The following is a 14,637-nucleotide window of genomic DNA, read 5'->3' as shown; positions in this document are numbered from 1 at the left end:
TCCGTGTAATGAATACTGAAATCAATGCCACGTTGCATTGTTCTACTTCGAAGTTCATTCATTTAATTTCGTTAACCTTAACTTCTGATGAATAACTCCTTTCTTTAAAAATCAAACTTTAAAGGTTGTCAGATGGAATCATTTGGATTTCATTTCTGATTTTACAGTTTGGTATTAATAAAGTAGCAGCTGTAAATTAATCAAATTCTTAACTATTTCCTCCGTAGACTTAAATTACAAATATATAGACAAATGTACTCAAGTAAAAGTAAAACTACCACAGTAACTTCTCTAAATGACTTAAAATCCCTAAAATGTCTACTTCTGTATTCTGTTAAATACAATATTACAGACTCTGCAGTATTAATAAATGATGCTGCAGATATTGCTACTGAAACATTTGCATTGTCATATTAATTCATAGGTGAGTCTTGGTGATGGCCTCGTCTGAATCTATTGTGGGTGTAAAACAGTGATTTGTAAAACTGTTGTAGGGAAGAAAAAACAGATAGTTGCTGATATATGTAGTAAAAGATACATGAAAAATGTACTTAAAAGAATAGTTTTTATTGTAAGTATCCCTTTATTTTTGTTGGGATAAATACATATTGTTACTAACAATTATATGGAGTGTTCAGTTGCTCGACATGTTAATTCAACCAAGTCTTACTAATGCCATATTAGAGGAATATGTACAAATTTTAATTCTTGCAGTCATTTGTCAAACATCTCCAAGTATGTTCCCTATAATCGTTAAACAATAAGTAAATATAATAAAATAAAAAATTTTATAATTTTTTAAAAGCACTTTGTAACCTTTTGTTTAGATAAATGCTATATAAAGTATTAGTTACAGGATATTAACTCCCACCCTGGAGAAGAGCGTTTATGCCTGTGTAAATCCTGCCTTGAAAAATAATCAAATCCGTATTAGCTGTATATAATTTTATCAGTTTGAAATGGCTCCGTTTACGTAGTTTCAGAATATCATGGAGTTGTCACATCTCTAAACAAACATGTTAAAGGAAGGGATTTTCTCATCAGAAACTAAATCTCTCGGTTGTTCAGGAGTTTTCTCAGGTGACAGGTTGCAGCTCGTCTTCGGGCTAACATGAGACTCCAGTCTCAGGCATCAGTTTATAATTCTTTCCGTTTTATTACAAACTTTGTAGAATTTTTCAGAAGCAGGAACGCTGCAAAATCTGTCAAAATACATTTAGGTGTAAAACTGCTTTACATTGTAAACAAGATGACAAACAGCAGCTTGTGGAAAAAACAAGAGCTTTATTATTATTGGACAACTTTTTTGCCTTTAGAATGAAAACAGCAGTAAACTGGAGACATGAAGGCATTGGAGGATTCAATCACACATGTACTGATAAATACATAGAAATGCTTAGTTCCCTCCTTCACACACAAACAGATAAAAACACAGACGATGCATAGATGGCACTGGCAGGAAGACCGATGATCCTTGGAAGAGGAGTGTGTGTGACAACTGATCTTTAGAGACGCATTTGTATGAAAAGTTAGTCTGCATGTGTAGAGTATGAAAACGAGAGGGTCTGGCAAGTAGTGTGTTTCAATGTGAGTTTGCATAAATCTTTTGGAAGGATTCCTCATCTTCGGGCTAAACGTCCTCAAAACAGACGCTTCTCGTAGCTGTGGGAGAGAGAAGAAGAGATCACATAAATATCCATGATGCTCTCTGAGGTTTCCCATGACGACAGAGCTTTGTGTGGTTTAACTTAAAAGATAATGCAACACAGAACTTGGAGCTGCTTAGTCGAGTTGGTGTAGTTTGAAGAAGTGTGTGTGTACCTGTGCATGCTGTGGACTCCACCCTCCATCTGAGCTGATGATGTTCTCCTTTCAAATTTCAGATCTCCAGAGTACATCATGCCTCTGCAAGAGGAAAGAAACACTGTAAAGCCCCTTTTCCACTGGTCAAAAAAATCCACTAACACCCACTAACATCTGGCTTGTGTTTGCAATGGAAATGGATTCAATCAGTATTCACTCCCGGGTCAAATGACTCTGCAGTTTTAATCAGCTCCGATCTGCAGCGATGGAAACGGGACACTGCGGTGAACGTGCTAATTTGGCAAGAAAGAGGTGAGAGAGCTTCTCAGTTTTCAGTGCGACAGTGACGTCAAACATGAGTCACCACGGGGAAAAAGGCAAACTCCTCCACTGGCAATGGAAATAATTCAATCACCTCTTTAGTCGGTTTAACCCTACGTCTAAAAATCCTGCGTATACCGACTAATGTTGGTGTAAAAGAGGGATTTACATACAAGCTTCATCACACAGAAGCATAGTGTGACACAAACACTAACAAGTACTGGCCCACATGTTGACTTCTGTTCTGTAAACCGTAGTCACCATCTTAGCTTCGTGTGTCAGTACAGCTGAAGCTAAAACTCACTAACAACTGGTATCAACAAAATCAGTGATGATTGTTCAGCCAATCATATCAGAGTATAAATTGGATACTAAAGCAATCAGTTTGATGTTGATGCATAACTTGTCAGTCAAGTTGCAGTTCCATAATAAAACAATAAAAATGTAGTTAAGAATTAGGACTTCAATGAGACAAAAACATGCTGAGTGAGGTGACTGACGTCTGACCCTCGAACTCAGTTCATCTAATGAACAACTGTACTGTTCCTGAGATACAGTGGACAAACAACCTGAAAACATGAAGTCTCCATATACAGCTGTTGCCATCACAGAGGCCGGAATGGCTGTTTTGAATTGTGCTTTCCTTAAGGTCTAGTGTGCACAGCCCAAAATAAAGTATCATATGTAAACTATTGATTGCTCTGACAGCAGTTTTTAGTTTGTTTTTGCTAAATCAAACATTAAAATGGTTTCATTCTAATTGTGTTCTTCAAACAACAACCCCCCCCCCTCCAAAAAAGAAATCCTCTCAAATTTACTTTTTGGTCCACATTCATCATTATTTGGATTGGTCCTCAGAGGGCTCAGAAAAACCCACTGTTACACAGGCTGATTTCACACGATTACTTCGTCTCTAGCCTCTTTTCCACTTGTCAATACAGCCACTAACATCTGGCTTTTATCTGCAATGGGAATGAAATGTATCGGCATTCACTCCCGGGTCAAATGACTCTGCGGCAGACATGGGTTTTAATCTGCTCTGGCTCCGATCTGCAGTGATGGAAACATGACACCCGGGTGAACTAATTTGGCCGACAGCGAGGCGAGGGAGCCTCAGTTCTCAGTGACTCACTGGGGGAAAAAACTGAAAGGCCAACTCCTCTACTGGCAAAGGGAAAAAAGTCAATCGCCCTTTTTAAGTGGGTTTGCCCACATTTAAATATCAGCCATAACTGTTGCTGTAAAAGGTGCAATGTGTTTACCTGAGCTGTGTGAGGCTCTTAGAACCGATGTCCTGACAGGAGTGCTGAATGCCGGCCAGCAGGTAGGGAACAAACTTGTGGATGGAACCTTTGTCCTGCACCGCTCCAGAAACACCCTGAGCAACTTTAATCTTATCGCTCTCACTGTGAGGGGAGAGGAAGGAGAGAGAAGTGAGGAGAGTGGTGGGTGTCTTCCAACCAGATGATCTTCTACAAGCTGTGTGCTGCCACCTAGTGGCGAAAAGTGAATAAAATGATTGACTCGAGGTTTTTTTTATTTGCTTTTGAACCCAAACAATTAAAAAGTATTACGCCCGTAAAGTCTGGTACTTGGTCTTTCATTAGCAGTCTCATTGTTCTTCACCAGCTGCTCTGAAAACCACTGAAAATCACATGAGGACGTGTTGTCATTGGGGAAAAACTGACAGAATTGTCTCTTGACTTTACAAAGGTGACAGGAAGAAAATCTCATAGGTTAGGAATGAGTCTCTTGCTTTGTTGTAACTTAACCCGTAGAAGTCCAGATTTTCAATACCTGAAGTATCTGTTCTGGGAGCCCAGGTTTTTGTCCATGGCATCCAAAGAGCCCATGCCGCGGTACTTCTTCAGTCTGATGCCGTCAGAGAAGAAATATTCACCAGGAGCTTCACTAGTGGCGGCCAGCAGAGAGCCCATCATCACTGGACGTAGACAGAAAGAAGGTAAATGACTGGATCTTAGTGATGACAACTGAAAGCTTTAAATTAAAAAGGGGAAAAGTAGGACATTGTCTTTTTTGCTCTTTCCTCCTCCCTCTAGTGTAATCGTAGTTTCCCACTGAGCGTCACAAACACCATCATCCAAATCTGAACATCTACAGCTCACATTAAAATCTTGTTTACATGGATTCAAAAATACAACAGACGAAAAAAATTCTATCCTCAAACTAATCCTCATTAATTACATCAGTCTCCTCCGATGTCCAGATATTTAAATCGTAAACTCTTGTACACTGACCCTGAAACACATGTATCCATACCTGTAGATGCTCCCAGTGCCAGAGCTTTGGCGATGTGCCCAACAGTCTGGATGCCGCCGTCAGCGATGACGGGCACACCGAAACGACGTGCGTACTCCGATACCTTATAGACAGCTGTGGCCTGGGGTCTGCCGCATGCCAGCACTGGTGGAGGGGAAGAAAGATGATGTGTGTAGCTCAAGAAGTTGGCCAACTTAACTATACATTTATAGATTCATCAGTATTACAGGATATATCGTCTTGCACTATATACACCCACATCAATCCTACCTCTTCCAAAAACAAAACTGAAAGTAACTGTTCATCACACAAAGGTACAGTTGGCACAGAAAGAATTATAAAGCTCTGGAAACAGGAATTGTATCAAAAACTTCTCGACTGAGCTCAGAGAACAGAACAGAGTTTGGATAGACATGCATGGTTGAAACTCAATGGTTGATGTTTGATAAAAAAAAAAAAAATTAAAAAAAACTGAGCAGCAGCAATGAGCAGACAGGCTGGGAACACGTGCATTCATGTCACGTTGGTTAAACAAATGTGAGAATGAGGAAGTTATACTTGTCACATCAGCAGATAAATCCCCCACACCTTCCTGAGCATCAGGTCCGATTCTCTCAAAAGATGAACTACTATTACAGCACTAAAGACACTTACAGACTTTACAGTAGCTCACAAACATCAATTATTAAGAAAAAAAAAACGATTACCACGGTATAATTCCCGATGGTTAGTATTAAAGTGTGAAAATGAAATCATCATTATAACCATATAATCATAATTGCCGATGTACAACGCGTGTTATTGGAGGATATCACTAGAGGGCACAGTGGAGAAATCTGAAGGTGTCCAAGCTGCTTCTCACTGTTCACATCTCATTTGAGAAATGTATACATCACACCCATGTACAGATTTTGGCACACAGTTGTAGTATAGTTCAAAAATGTGTCACCTTTGAGTGCAACAACCACAGGCATGTGCAGGGTGTGCCACGTGTGCAGTCTGAGAGTTTAAGAAAGACATTAGAGTGGAGCACAAAGGCCTCCATCTTAATCCAACTACTCAAGTCTTGAGGCAAAGCCACCACCTGAAAACACAAGGCTGTCTGATCTCAACCAGCATTAACACCTCTGCTAAACCTCTGTCAGTGACAGACTGATTCACCCGAGGTGTCTGAAGTAGAGGTGTCACAGGTCGTTCCATACTGATGTGACCGCCACTGCTCTCACTAGACCACATGCATCAAAGTCTGTGACTAAATTGCAAACTCACTCAGGTGGGATTTCATATAACTGAGCAAAACTCTTTTTTGCAATTTTAATATCGTGTACGATTAATCCTGTTTACTCTGTATTGCCATTTTCTGCTGTTTGCTCATTCCAGTGCAAAGTTAAGAATGGATGTTAGAAATAGTTGAGATTCAATGGTGGGGGTGGTGGATGTGGGCCAATAAATCACAATCCCTGTCAGAGAAGTAGCATAAGAATAAATACAGTGGGTTTGGACTTATACCAGCCACCATCTGACCCATGGTATCTTTTGTTAACCAAAACATACAAGTGGACATTGTTTCTATCGGACGACACCATCCGGACCAGAGAGCAGTAGAGGTCAGTACAGTGGGAGGAGGAAGAACCACATCCACTCGGGATGACTGACGGATTAGTGAGGATGCGGGAACAAGCAAACCCCAAAACCCCAGAACCCCAAAACCCCCACAGCCAGCTCTCAAAAACTAAACAAAAACCCTACGAACACTACCCCCACTACTTCTACCAAAGCAAAGCTGTTAACCAATCAATGCAGCAGGCTGTGAAGTGAAGGGGGGGTGTCACACTGTGATAGTGGAGCCACTGAGAGCCCCAGGGGAGGGCAAACTTACCACTGTATCCCGTAACAGTGGTTGGGGTTTTGGGGCTGTGGAGCTTTATTGCTGGTGGTATACTGGGGGGAGCTGGACATAAAATCCCCCACACACACACACACACCATACAAACACAAGGGTGGGAGGTAGGGGTGAGGATTTGAGAGGGGGAAAGCAGAGAGGAGAGATGATCAAAAAAGAGGAGGTAGGTGGAACAATGACAAGATGAAGATGACAGACAAAAATGAAGAAAAACAATAAGCACAAGAAAATGAATAAACAGAAAGGTGAAGAATCAAAAAGCACAGAGACTAACAACACCCATTTATATTCACTATGTCTGGAAAATCAACATAAACTCCATCCTAATTTAAAACATCTCAATCCAAACCCACTTTCAGCACCAAACTCAAAACTATTTTTCTGGGAACAACCCAAACTATGCAATTTAACCAACATTTCTAAACTGTTCAGCTCATCTCTACATAGGGTTAAAATATCAGATCATTTGATCACAATACCTAAAATTCCTGACTTCCAGAGAGAAATATCAGCCTCCGTACTGAACCACAATCCGACGTAGCTCGTATTCTTTCACAACCTGACTTGTAAAGGCCACAGCAAATCAAAACAAGGTAATCTAAAGACTTCTAGCATCACAAAAAAGTGCATCCAAAGTGTCACAGAGAGCATCAGAGAGAGGGTATAAATCAAAGCGCTCATGTTTCCACCCGAGGCTCCTCATACATGTTACAAGTCAACTGTTTTACACTAAGACAAACTACACAGGATACAACAAGCATTTTTGTGCTACTGTCAAACTGACACTATCGTCTCATCCAGGTTTTGGGATCAGTCCTCTGGCACATCCAGTAACCACCTTAGAGGCTTTGTCGCTGAGGAGCAGTTAGCAAGGCTGCTGGTGTGTGTTGAGTTGATGATCAGTCACTCACCTTCCTGTGTGATGCAGATGGAGCCGCTGCCCATCCCCACTCTGAGTGCATCTACTCCTGCATCGATGAGGTTCTTCGCCTGAGCTGCAGTCACCACTACGGCAGACAGGGGGAGACAGGGGGAACACAACCTTAGTCAGTTTTGTGGCTACATTCACACTGCTATGTTTTAGTTTAAAATGTATCACTGTTGCCGTTTACATGAGCTGTCCAAACTACTTGAGTTTTTTTCCCATATATTAGTGTGCAGTTATGTTTAAGTGTAGTTACCATTGCCTCCGATGACCTGTAGGTGGGGGTACTTTTCTTTGATATATTTGATCATGTTTATCTGGTAGATCGAGTTGCCCTGAGATGAGTCCTGGAGGAAGAGAAAAAACACACATCATTACTTCGATCATTTCACAGCTCAGTGTCCAGATAAAGATGAGAAGTTGGCAATAAATGTTCTCCCATCGAGTTTTGATCAAGACCAAGTCTTCATTTCACATGGATTTCCATTTTTTAAAAAAAAGATCACTCAGTGGAAGCACATTTAACAGTACACTGAAGCATCACTAATTTTGATCAAGAGCTCACTTCCAGTCTGCTCCCCACCATCAGTTACAGCACTGATTCAACCAGTTTGTATTTGTTTGGGAATAAAAACCAACCAGTGTAACCTGCATCAAAGACTGAAATTGATCCAAAATTTCTCCTGTCTTCACTGTAAACAGTTTATAAGTCCTACTTACCAGTACGACCACGTCCACGCCGCTCTGCACCAGCAGATCCAGTCGGTACTTGTCATCGTTGTGGGTACCGATGGCAGCACCACACAGCAGCTGTTTACGGGAATCTTTGGAGGCCAGAGGGAAGTCTCTGTTCTTCTTCAAGTCTGTGCGAGCGATGATGGACACCAAGGATCCCTCTTCATTCACTATAGGCAATTTACCTGCAGGAAGAAATCACATAGACTAAACCACTATTGACTAATGCATCTAGTGTGTAGGTTAATCAGTTTTATGTCATACCTTTACATTCCCGATTGAACTTATGAGAAATACATTTAAAACTCTACTCACCTTTCTTACTTCTCTGGAGGATTTCATTGGCTTCTTTCAACGTCACTCCAGCGGGGGCGACCACTAGATCCTCCCGCTTTGTCATCACCTGTGAAGATGGTGACACCAAAACAATGTAAAGGCAGCATTTATTCTTGGAATAATATGTTGTACGTTTCCAAGAATGTGAAAACTTTATATTATTTATTCTGAGGTTTTTTTATGCGTTTGCTTGATTCATAACAATTCACTATAAAATGAATTATGATTCCCTAGCAGTTTAAAAATTCTAATGATCAATGCATCAGCTGTTTGCCAAATGTCAGTTCCTGGATTCCAGAAACTTTTTTATGCCCATGATTAATCATCATTGTATTACCAATCACTTCTGGCTTTTGGGGAAAACACTGTTCTTTATCATCACAAAGTACTATTATTTCAAAACTTTGCCCACCTGGCTGAGTGGCAGGTAGTGGTCGTCCTCCTTCAGGAAGTCGATGTCTCTGGAAGAAATGATGCCCACCAGCTTGCCGCCCATTTTGCCGTTGTCTGTGATAGGAATGCCACAAAAGCCATGGCGAGCCTTGGCCTGGAAGACGTCCTGTACGCTCTCGTTGGGGCTCATCACCACGGGGTCTGTGATGAAGCCCTGCTCATAACGCTGGGGGAGAAAGGGAAGAAATACAGGGATGGGGATGAGGAAGAGAAAAAGGGGTCAGGAGAGGAGCAGTGGTAAAGGAGAAAAATAAATCACTGCCTACAGCAGAGGAGCAAAGGATGCTGGGTAGAAACTATCTTCTATCTACAACCAAACTGACTAAAAGGACCAAACAAAAACAAAAGAGAAGATCATGTGAGATGCAGATAAACAAGAAATAAATAACTTGAGAGTGGGGGGAAAAGCATGACACTGACAAGAGAAAGATGGGAGGCTGAAGGACAGGAAAACAATAGAGTGAAAATAACCAATGATATAACGATAAGTGAGGAGATGAAATGAAAGAAAACAACCACAGATGATCATCATTACCTTCACTTTGCGAACTTCATTCGCCTGAAATTCTGGAGTGCAGTTATGGTGGATGAAACCGATACCACCTGTTAGCTGTGAGGAGACAATATATTAAGAGTTTGTCATGACAGGAACAACTACAATGTCACTCAGTAGAGCTCATACCCTGCCACGGCACAACAGTCCCCTTAAGTTCAATCAAGCTGCAACAGATAGCTCTAAATGTGCCTGATTTTATTTACAAAGCTCTATTAATTATTCCATATTTAAATTTAAATCTCCAACCAACCAATGGCCAGGGACAGAAACATAACATAAGTAGGGCTGTTTTATGCACTCTATTGGATGTATTTTTTTTTAAACATCCATTCCAATATATGGGAACAGTTACAGCGTTTGAAACTGACCCATTTATTGTTGTGCATATTGAAGCTTTGACAGTGTGCTGTGTGTTTTACTTACTGCCATAGCAATGGCCATGTCGGCCTCTGTGACAGTGTCCATAGGAGAGGAGACAAAGGGGGTCTTCATGGTGATTTGTTTGGTGAGTGCTGATGTCAGGTCCTGGATAAAAGACAGACAATAGAAATGGTGGTTCAGCCTTTTATTCTTCCACTGTGTCATTTGTAATTAAAACTGGACCCTGTCACAGTAGGTGGTGGTGTTGTGTCATATCTTTCCAGGACAATTGAATAAAATTAAACCAATTTTTAACAAATTATATATCAGAGTCAACCATTATGAGATTCCACATTATTTGCTCATATGTTATTTCATGAATTCTGAAGAATACAAAAAGTGAAGGATGAATGAGCGTAAAAAGTGCAAATATCAAACCAACAGTTATCACCATGAAGTGTCTGTATGTGATTATAGCATCTTTAAAACCCTAATTCATAGAATATTTATGCTGATAATTCTCACTCTCACCTAAGTTAAAAACAAAATGTCAATTACAACTCACCACTTGATCTGATGAGAATTCGATGTAACCTGGCAGGATCAGAAAGTCGCTGCAGGAGAGACAAGAAAAGAATAGAAGAGGTTAAACCAGAGGTCCCCAACTGGCAGACTCCTGTCCACATCCAGACCGCGAGAGCTTTCCATCTGGACCACAACTCTTCTTCACTCCCAAACCTTTTTTGGGGGTTACTTAGTTGGACATTTAATCAGGCATAACGATGCCAGTCCAGTAGAGCCGCCTGGGTCCTATGTGTTGCTATCATATACTGTGTAGCCGGGTTGCTAGATAGAGTGAAGCACACAGACAGACACGCAGATGTGGGCGAAATATGGAGTCATCAAAAATCCGGAGTCTTCCGAGCAGAGTGGACAGAAAAGTATGTGTTTATTCTTCCTGCAGTGAGGAAAACGAGACCGGTGTCTCTCATTTGCAATGAGTCTGTTGCGGTTGTCAAAAGCAGCGATTTAAAAACGCCATTACAAAACTAAACAGACACTTTGAAGACTCTTACCCGCAGCAGTAGGTAAGGATGTAGAAAAGAAATGAGCTCAAAGCCCAGTATGAGCGATCTACGCGGGTCCTTTCTCATTCCCCCTCCGCACAACAGTGGACATACGAGTACTTGCTGAGAATACAGTGGATTTTCATAAAAGGCCCTTTACAGATGGGAGCATCGTTAAAGAGTGCATGAATGCTAACGTCCGCTTGCTTAGGCACTTCCTGTGGACTTTTATGAATTTAGCATTGAACAGTGATTAAGAGATTTCAATATATCTCGATATATATTGTGCATCACGATTAGCCTAAAAATATTGCAATATTTATTTTAGGCCATATCGCCAAGCCCTAGCCCACGTACAGTTGCGATTCAGCATTCTCAACACTTAACATTGTTAAGACCAAATCAGGTTCAAGAATGACTGATGGACATTTACATGCCTGTTTGAGAATGGCACTGACTCCATTCCTCCCAAGGTTCAAAATACTAGCAGAGAAAGCTAAAGCCAATTTCTCCCACTGAATTGGGGAAGCAGGCCTACAGACAACAGTCTAAATGTGAATGAACCTATGAAAAGTATCCTTGTTACTTTTTCTTAGTTTTTGCTTCAATCTTTAAGTTGTAGTTAAGCTCAGTTCAAGCTGAAAGAGCACTTTATATGTTTTCATTTGAGGATGTTACATCTTTATGGATAAAAGGAATGTGACTAAATGTTTATTGCACTGTTTCATGTTTGTCCAGCATAGGCAATTTTGCCAGTGTGTGTTAAAATTATTTTGTATTGTTCCAAAAGCAACTTTGTGCAATAAAAATGTGAATTAAACTTATTTAGTCTAGTAAAAAAGCATGAGCCTGTCTTTGTACGGATCTAATTATCCAGACCCCAGAAGGGTAGGAGGGTTGCTTTCTGGACCTCTTGCAATTTCAGTTGAAGACCCCTGGGTGAGCCTTTGGGGTCCTTATAAGACCTGTTCAGCTAAGCAACTTTGAACCTGCCTCAGCCAATCAAAACTGAAGACAGGAAAGATTCAGGTTTCATGGGCTTAAACATACACTTAACAAAACGCAACTATGTGTGTCTATAAACAGTGAGCATGTCCAAGAAAATATTTTCCAGTTCAGAAATAGAAGACTGCATTCAAGAAAAAAAAAAAAAAAAAAAAGGGACTTCAACTTCTCAGAGCAGATGTAAGACGAATTTCTTTCTTGGGAATCCTCCGAGAGTCACGTTACAGTGCGAGGGCACATGTAAAATGCAGAGATGCAATAGATGCATGACCATCGTTTTGGCGTCTGAGTCATGGTGAGCACCAAGTGACAGTGAGACCAGACAGAAACCTAAAAGTGAAACGATGTGTCCCAACACGTGTCAGTCATTTACCTATTACTAATGTACTATTAACTAATATACTTTAATGTGCCGCCAACTGCAAAATCAGTCAGTAAAATCATGGATTGATTGGATCACAGGGCGTTAAGAATATATTTGCTTCGACACTAATGTACATTGGTACTAATAACAGTGCTAAAAACATTTGATTGGCTCATTGCGTTATAGAATTATCAGGTAAATATAACTTTGCTTTACAAACACGAGGAGTAACTCACTTTTCTTAATTTCAGACTTTAGATTAGACCGACATAATGTTGAATAGCAGATATTTGAGTTGCAGGATATCACTGCCATAATACAATCCTTGATGAATTCTTTGACTAATCATCTACAGCAAACTACTGAAAACAGTGAAAAATGTCAGATATATTCTCCAAGAGGCCCAAGTGCCATCTTCAGGCTAAAGGTTCGATTTCACCAACAGGTCTTACCCCAAAAATATTCATTTGAAAAATCACATGAAACTTTCTTTGAGAGGTTATCGGCAGCAATTGTTTTGGCCTTTATCAAGGAATACATCAAAATTCAAAACATTGATCTATGATTAAAATTGAATTAAATCAATTTGTGTGGGTCAACCAATCAACGGACAAATAGCCAAACGTCTCCTGGCTACAGCTTGTAGCCAGATGTAATGTTTTTCCACTTTTTCTCGCTCCCATATTATTTAGACTTGAACCCGTTTTCAACTGCTGGTCACAAGTGTCAAAAACCATGATGAAGTACATCGCATTAAGTTTGCTTTGTTTAGCGCACAGACAAATACCACGCAGGGGCCAAATATAGCCAGGCTCAATGCCGGCCAACATAACAACATTTTTCGGAACAAGGATAGTGTGTGATTTAAAAGGAAGAAAAGAAATCCCAACAGTGGGTTAAGTTCAAAGCAAAACAAAACTTCACTGATGAATCAGACAATGTGTTCATCAGTTCTTCTGCCAAACAATTTAACTGCCCAGTTGGTGAAGTAGTGGCTCGGATTTCTACGGAGGGGCAATAGATGAACTTTGTCCTCATACTTGAAATTTGACCGTGGATCAACCATGAAGCATCTGTTATCATATCTTATAAGCCGATAGAGAACACAAACATTGTTTCCATTTCTTCTTATGAATTTCATTCTTCAGGCTGATGATAATTTAAAAAGGTCATGTGTAAGATTTAGGTGAAAGGGATCTATTGGCAGAAATTGTATATAAAAGTATCCTAGTGATGTTTCCACTAGTGTGTTTCATCTAAATTGTACCAATTATTTTCTTTACCCTTGAAAGAGCCCTTTATATTTAAATACTATATATTTACATCGGGAGCAGGTCCTCTCTACGGAGGCCACCATGTTTTTTACAGGAGCCCAGACTGGACAAACTAGACATCTTTTGAGTTTTTATGAAAACTGAAGACTACCACAGGTTCTCTTCCATGTTTGGAAGAGGAGGGTGAGGTGAGGGGTGTTCAGCTGCAACATGACACTTCACCACTAGATCACTACATTCTACACACTGAACCTTTAAAACTTAAGTTAAAATTAAGACACCACTTGAAGCTCTGGTAACTTTTAATGTAAATGTGGGAAGAACACTTGTTGTAAAGATCAGTTTCCTTATCATCAGGTGTACTTATCAGCCTGTGATAGCACTCGTATACTGTCCCTTTACAAGGAGGGTGGCTGAATGTTTCAGTTAAATAATGGATCGATTAATGAGTAACTAAACTGTCTGGTAACATGTCTGTGTGGGAGTTAGCCTGTGTGGTTAAGGTTTCAGTACCGGATAGCCCCTCACTCGTCTGCCTGTGCCATGTGTCTGACGTGTTTTCAGTGTTTACAGAAATGCTGATGTGGGGTTTGTCAGCTAGTAAACAACTTGGTTTGGTGTTAGCCACACCAAGCTAACCTATTGTGATACTTAGCCGGAGGGAGCGGTGCCCACATTCCAGACTTCTAGTGTTAGCACGCTAAGCTAACCCACACAGCAGCGTGTCGGTTAGGAGTTCGGCCGCGTGTAGGTCGGTTAGCTCGGTGCAGAGGGTGGGAGTGGTCGGTTCTTTACTTGTACGTGAGTCCGTCTCCCCCGTTGAACAGCTGCTGTCCCGCTAAACCGTCTTCTGGGACGTAACCGGTCTGCCCGCTGATCAGGTAGTCCGCCATGACGTCCGCCTCCCGGTCCTCTGCTCGGTCCCGGCTGCTGATGGAACCAACTCAACCAGCTGCGATGGCAACACACACACAATCGCGCGCACACACACACAGGCCCGGGGACAGACACCGACAACTCTGTTCGTCCTCGTCCGTGGCGCTCTCCTCCTCCTCGGTCACTTCACCGTCCTGCTCCGCGCTCCACCGCTGCGGAGACGCTGTCCGCCGCGTGTTACCGGCTGTTACCGTCTGTTGCCGGGGCTGTTTGTTCTCCGGCTGCACGCGCTCGGTACTCACGTTCTGCTGCAGCTCCTCCGTCCACACGTGCGTTACTATCCTGTGACAGCGTTTCCGAGACTGGCGTCACATCCGAT

General features: G+C 41.3%; 1 protein-coding gene across 2 annotated transcripts; it reads right to left on the bottom strand.

The window, feature by feature from the left end:
* Nucleotides 1-1,264: 1,264 nt before the first annotated feature.
* Nucleotides 1,265-14,521, bottom strand: impdh2 (IMP (inosine 5'-monophosphate) dehydrogenase 2). Of its 2 annotated transcripts, XM_034589936.1 has the most exons (15): nucleotides 14,178-14,521; nucleotides 10,238-10,286; nucleotides 9,736-9,837; nucleotides 9,292-9,366; nucleotides 8,716-8,922; nucleotides 8,283-8,370; nucleotides 7,953-8,152; nucleotides 7,489-7,579; nucleotides 7,219-7,314; nucleotides 6,284-6,355; nucleotides 4,405-4,548; nucleotides 3,922-4,066; nucleotides 3,387-3,530; nucleotides 1,822-1,905; nucleotides 1,265-1,662 (listed from the first exon to the last, which is right to left on the bottom strand). In XM_034589936.1, exons 1-15 carry the CDS (start codon nucleotides 14,273-14,275, stop codon nucleotides 1,641-1,643), a joined length of 1,617 nt encoding a protein of 538 aa, XP_034445827.1. In that variant the 5' UTR covers nucleotides 14,276-14,521; the 3' UTR covers nucleotides 1,265-1,640. The 2 variants fall into 2 exon arrangements, with proteins under 2 accessions (XP_034445827.1, XP_034445828.1); XM_034589937.1 differs by lacking the exon at nucleotides 6,284-6,355 and having other exon boundaries at nucleotides 1,278-1,662; nucleotides 14,178-14,505.
* Nucleotides 14,522-14,637: the final 116 nt, after the last annotated feature.

The sequence above is a fragment of the Hippoglossus hippoglossus genome, chromosome 7, assembly GCF_009819705.1.
Source record: "Hippoglossus hippoglossus isolate fHipHip1 chromosome 7, fHipHip1.pri, whole genome shotgun sequence".
Classification (NCBI taxonomy): Eukaryota; Metazoa; Chordata; class Actinopteri; order Pleuronectiformes; family Pleuronectidae; genus Hippoglossus; species Hippoglossus hippoglossus.
The sequence above is the reverse complement of the archived record's forward strand: the minus strand, read 5'-3'. Positions and strand labels throughout refer to the sequence as shown.

Coding starts and splice junctions, on each gene's coding strand:
- impdh2 (XM_034589936.1), bottom strand. CDS start 14,275: ATGGCGGACTACCTGATCAGCGGGCAGACCGGTTACGTCCCAGAAGAC. Junction 8,153..8,282: donor CCTCCAGAGAAGTAAGAAAG/GTGAGTAGAGTT, acceptor TTCTTCCTGCAG/GTAAATTGCCTATAGTGAAT. Junction 3,531..3,921: donor TCCCAGAACAGATACTTCAG/GTATTGAAAATC, acceptor CTCCCCTCACAG/TGAGAGCGATAAGATTAAAG.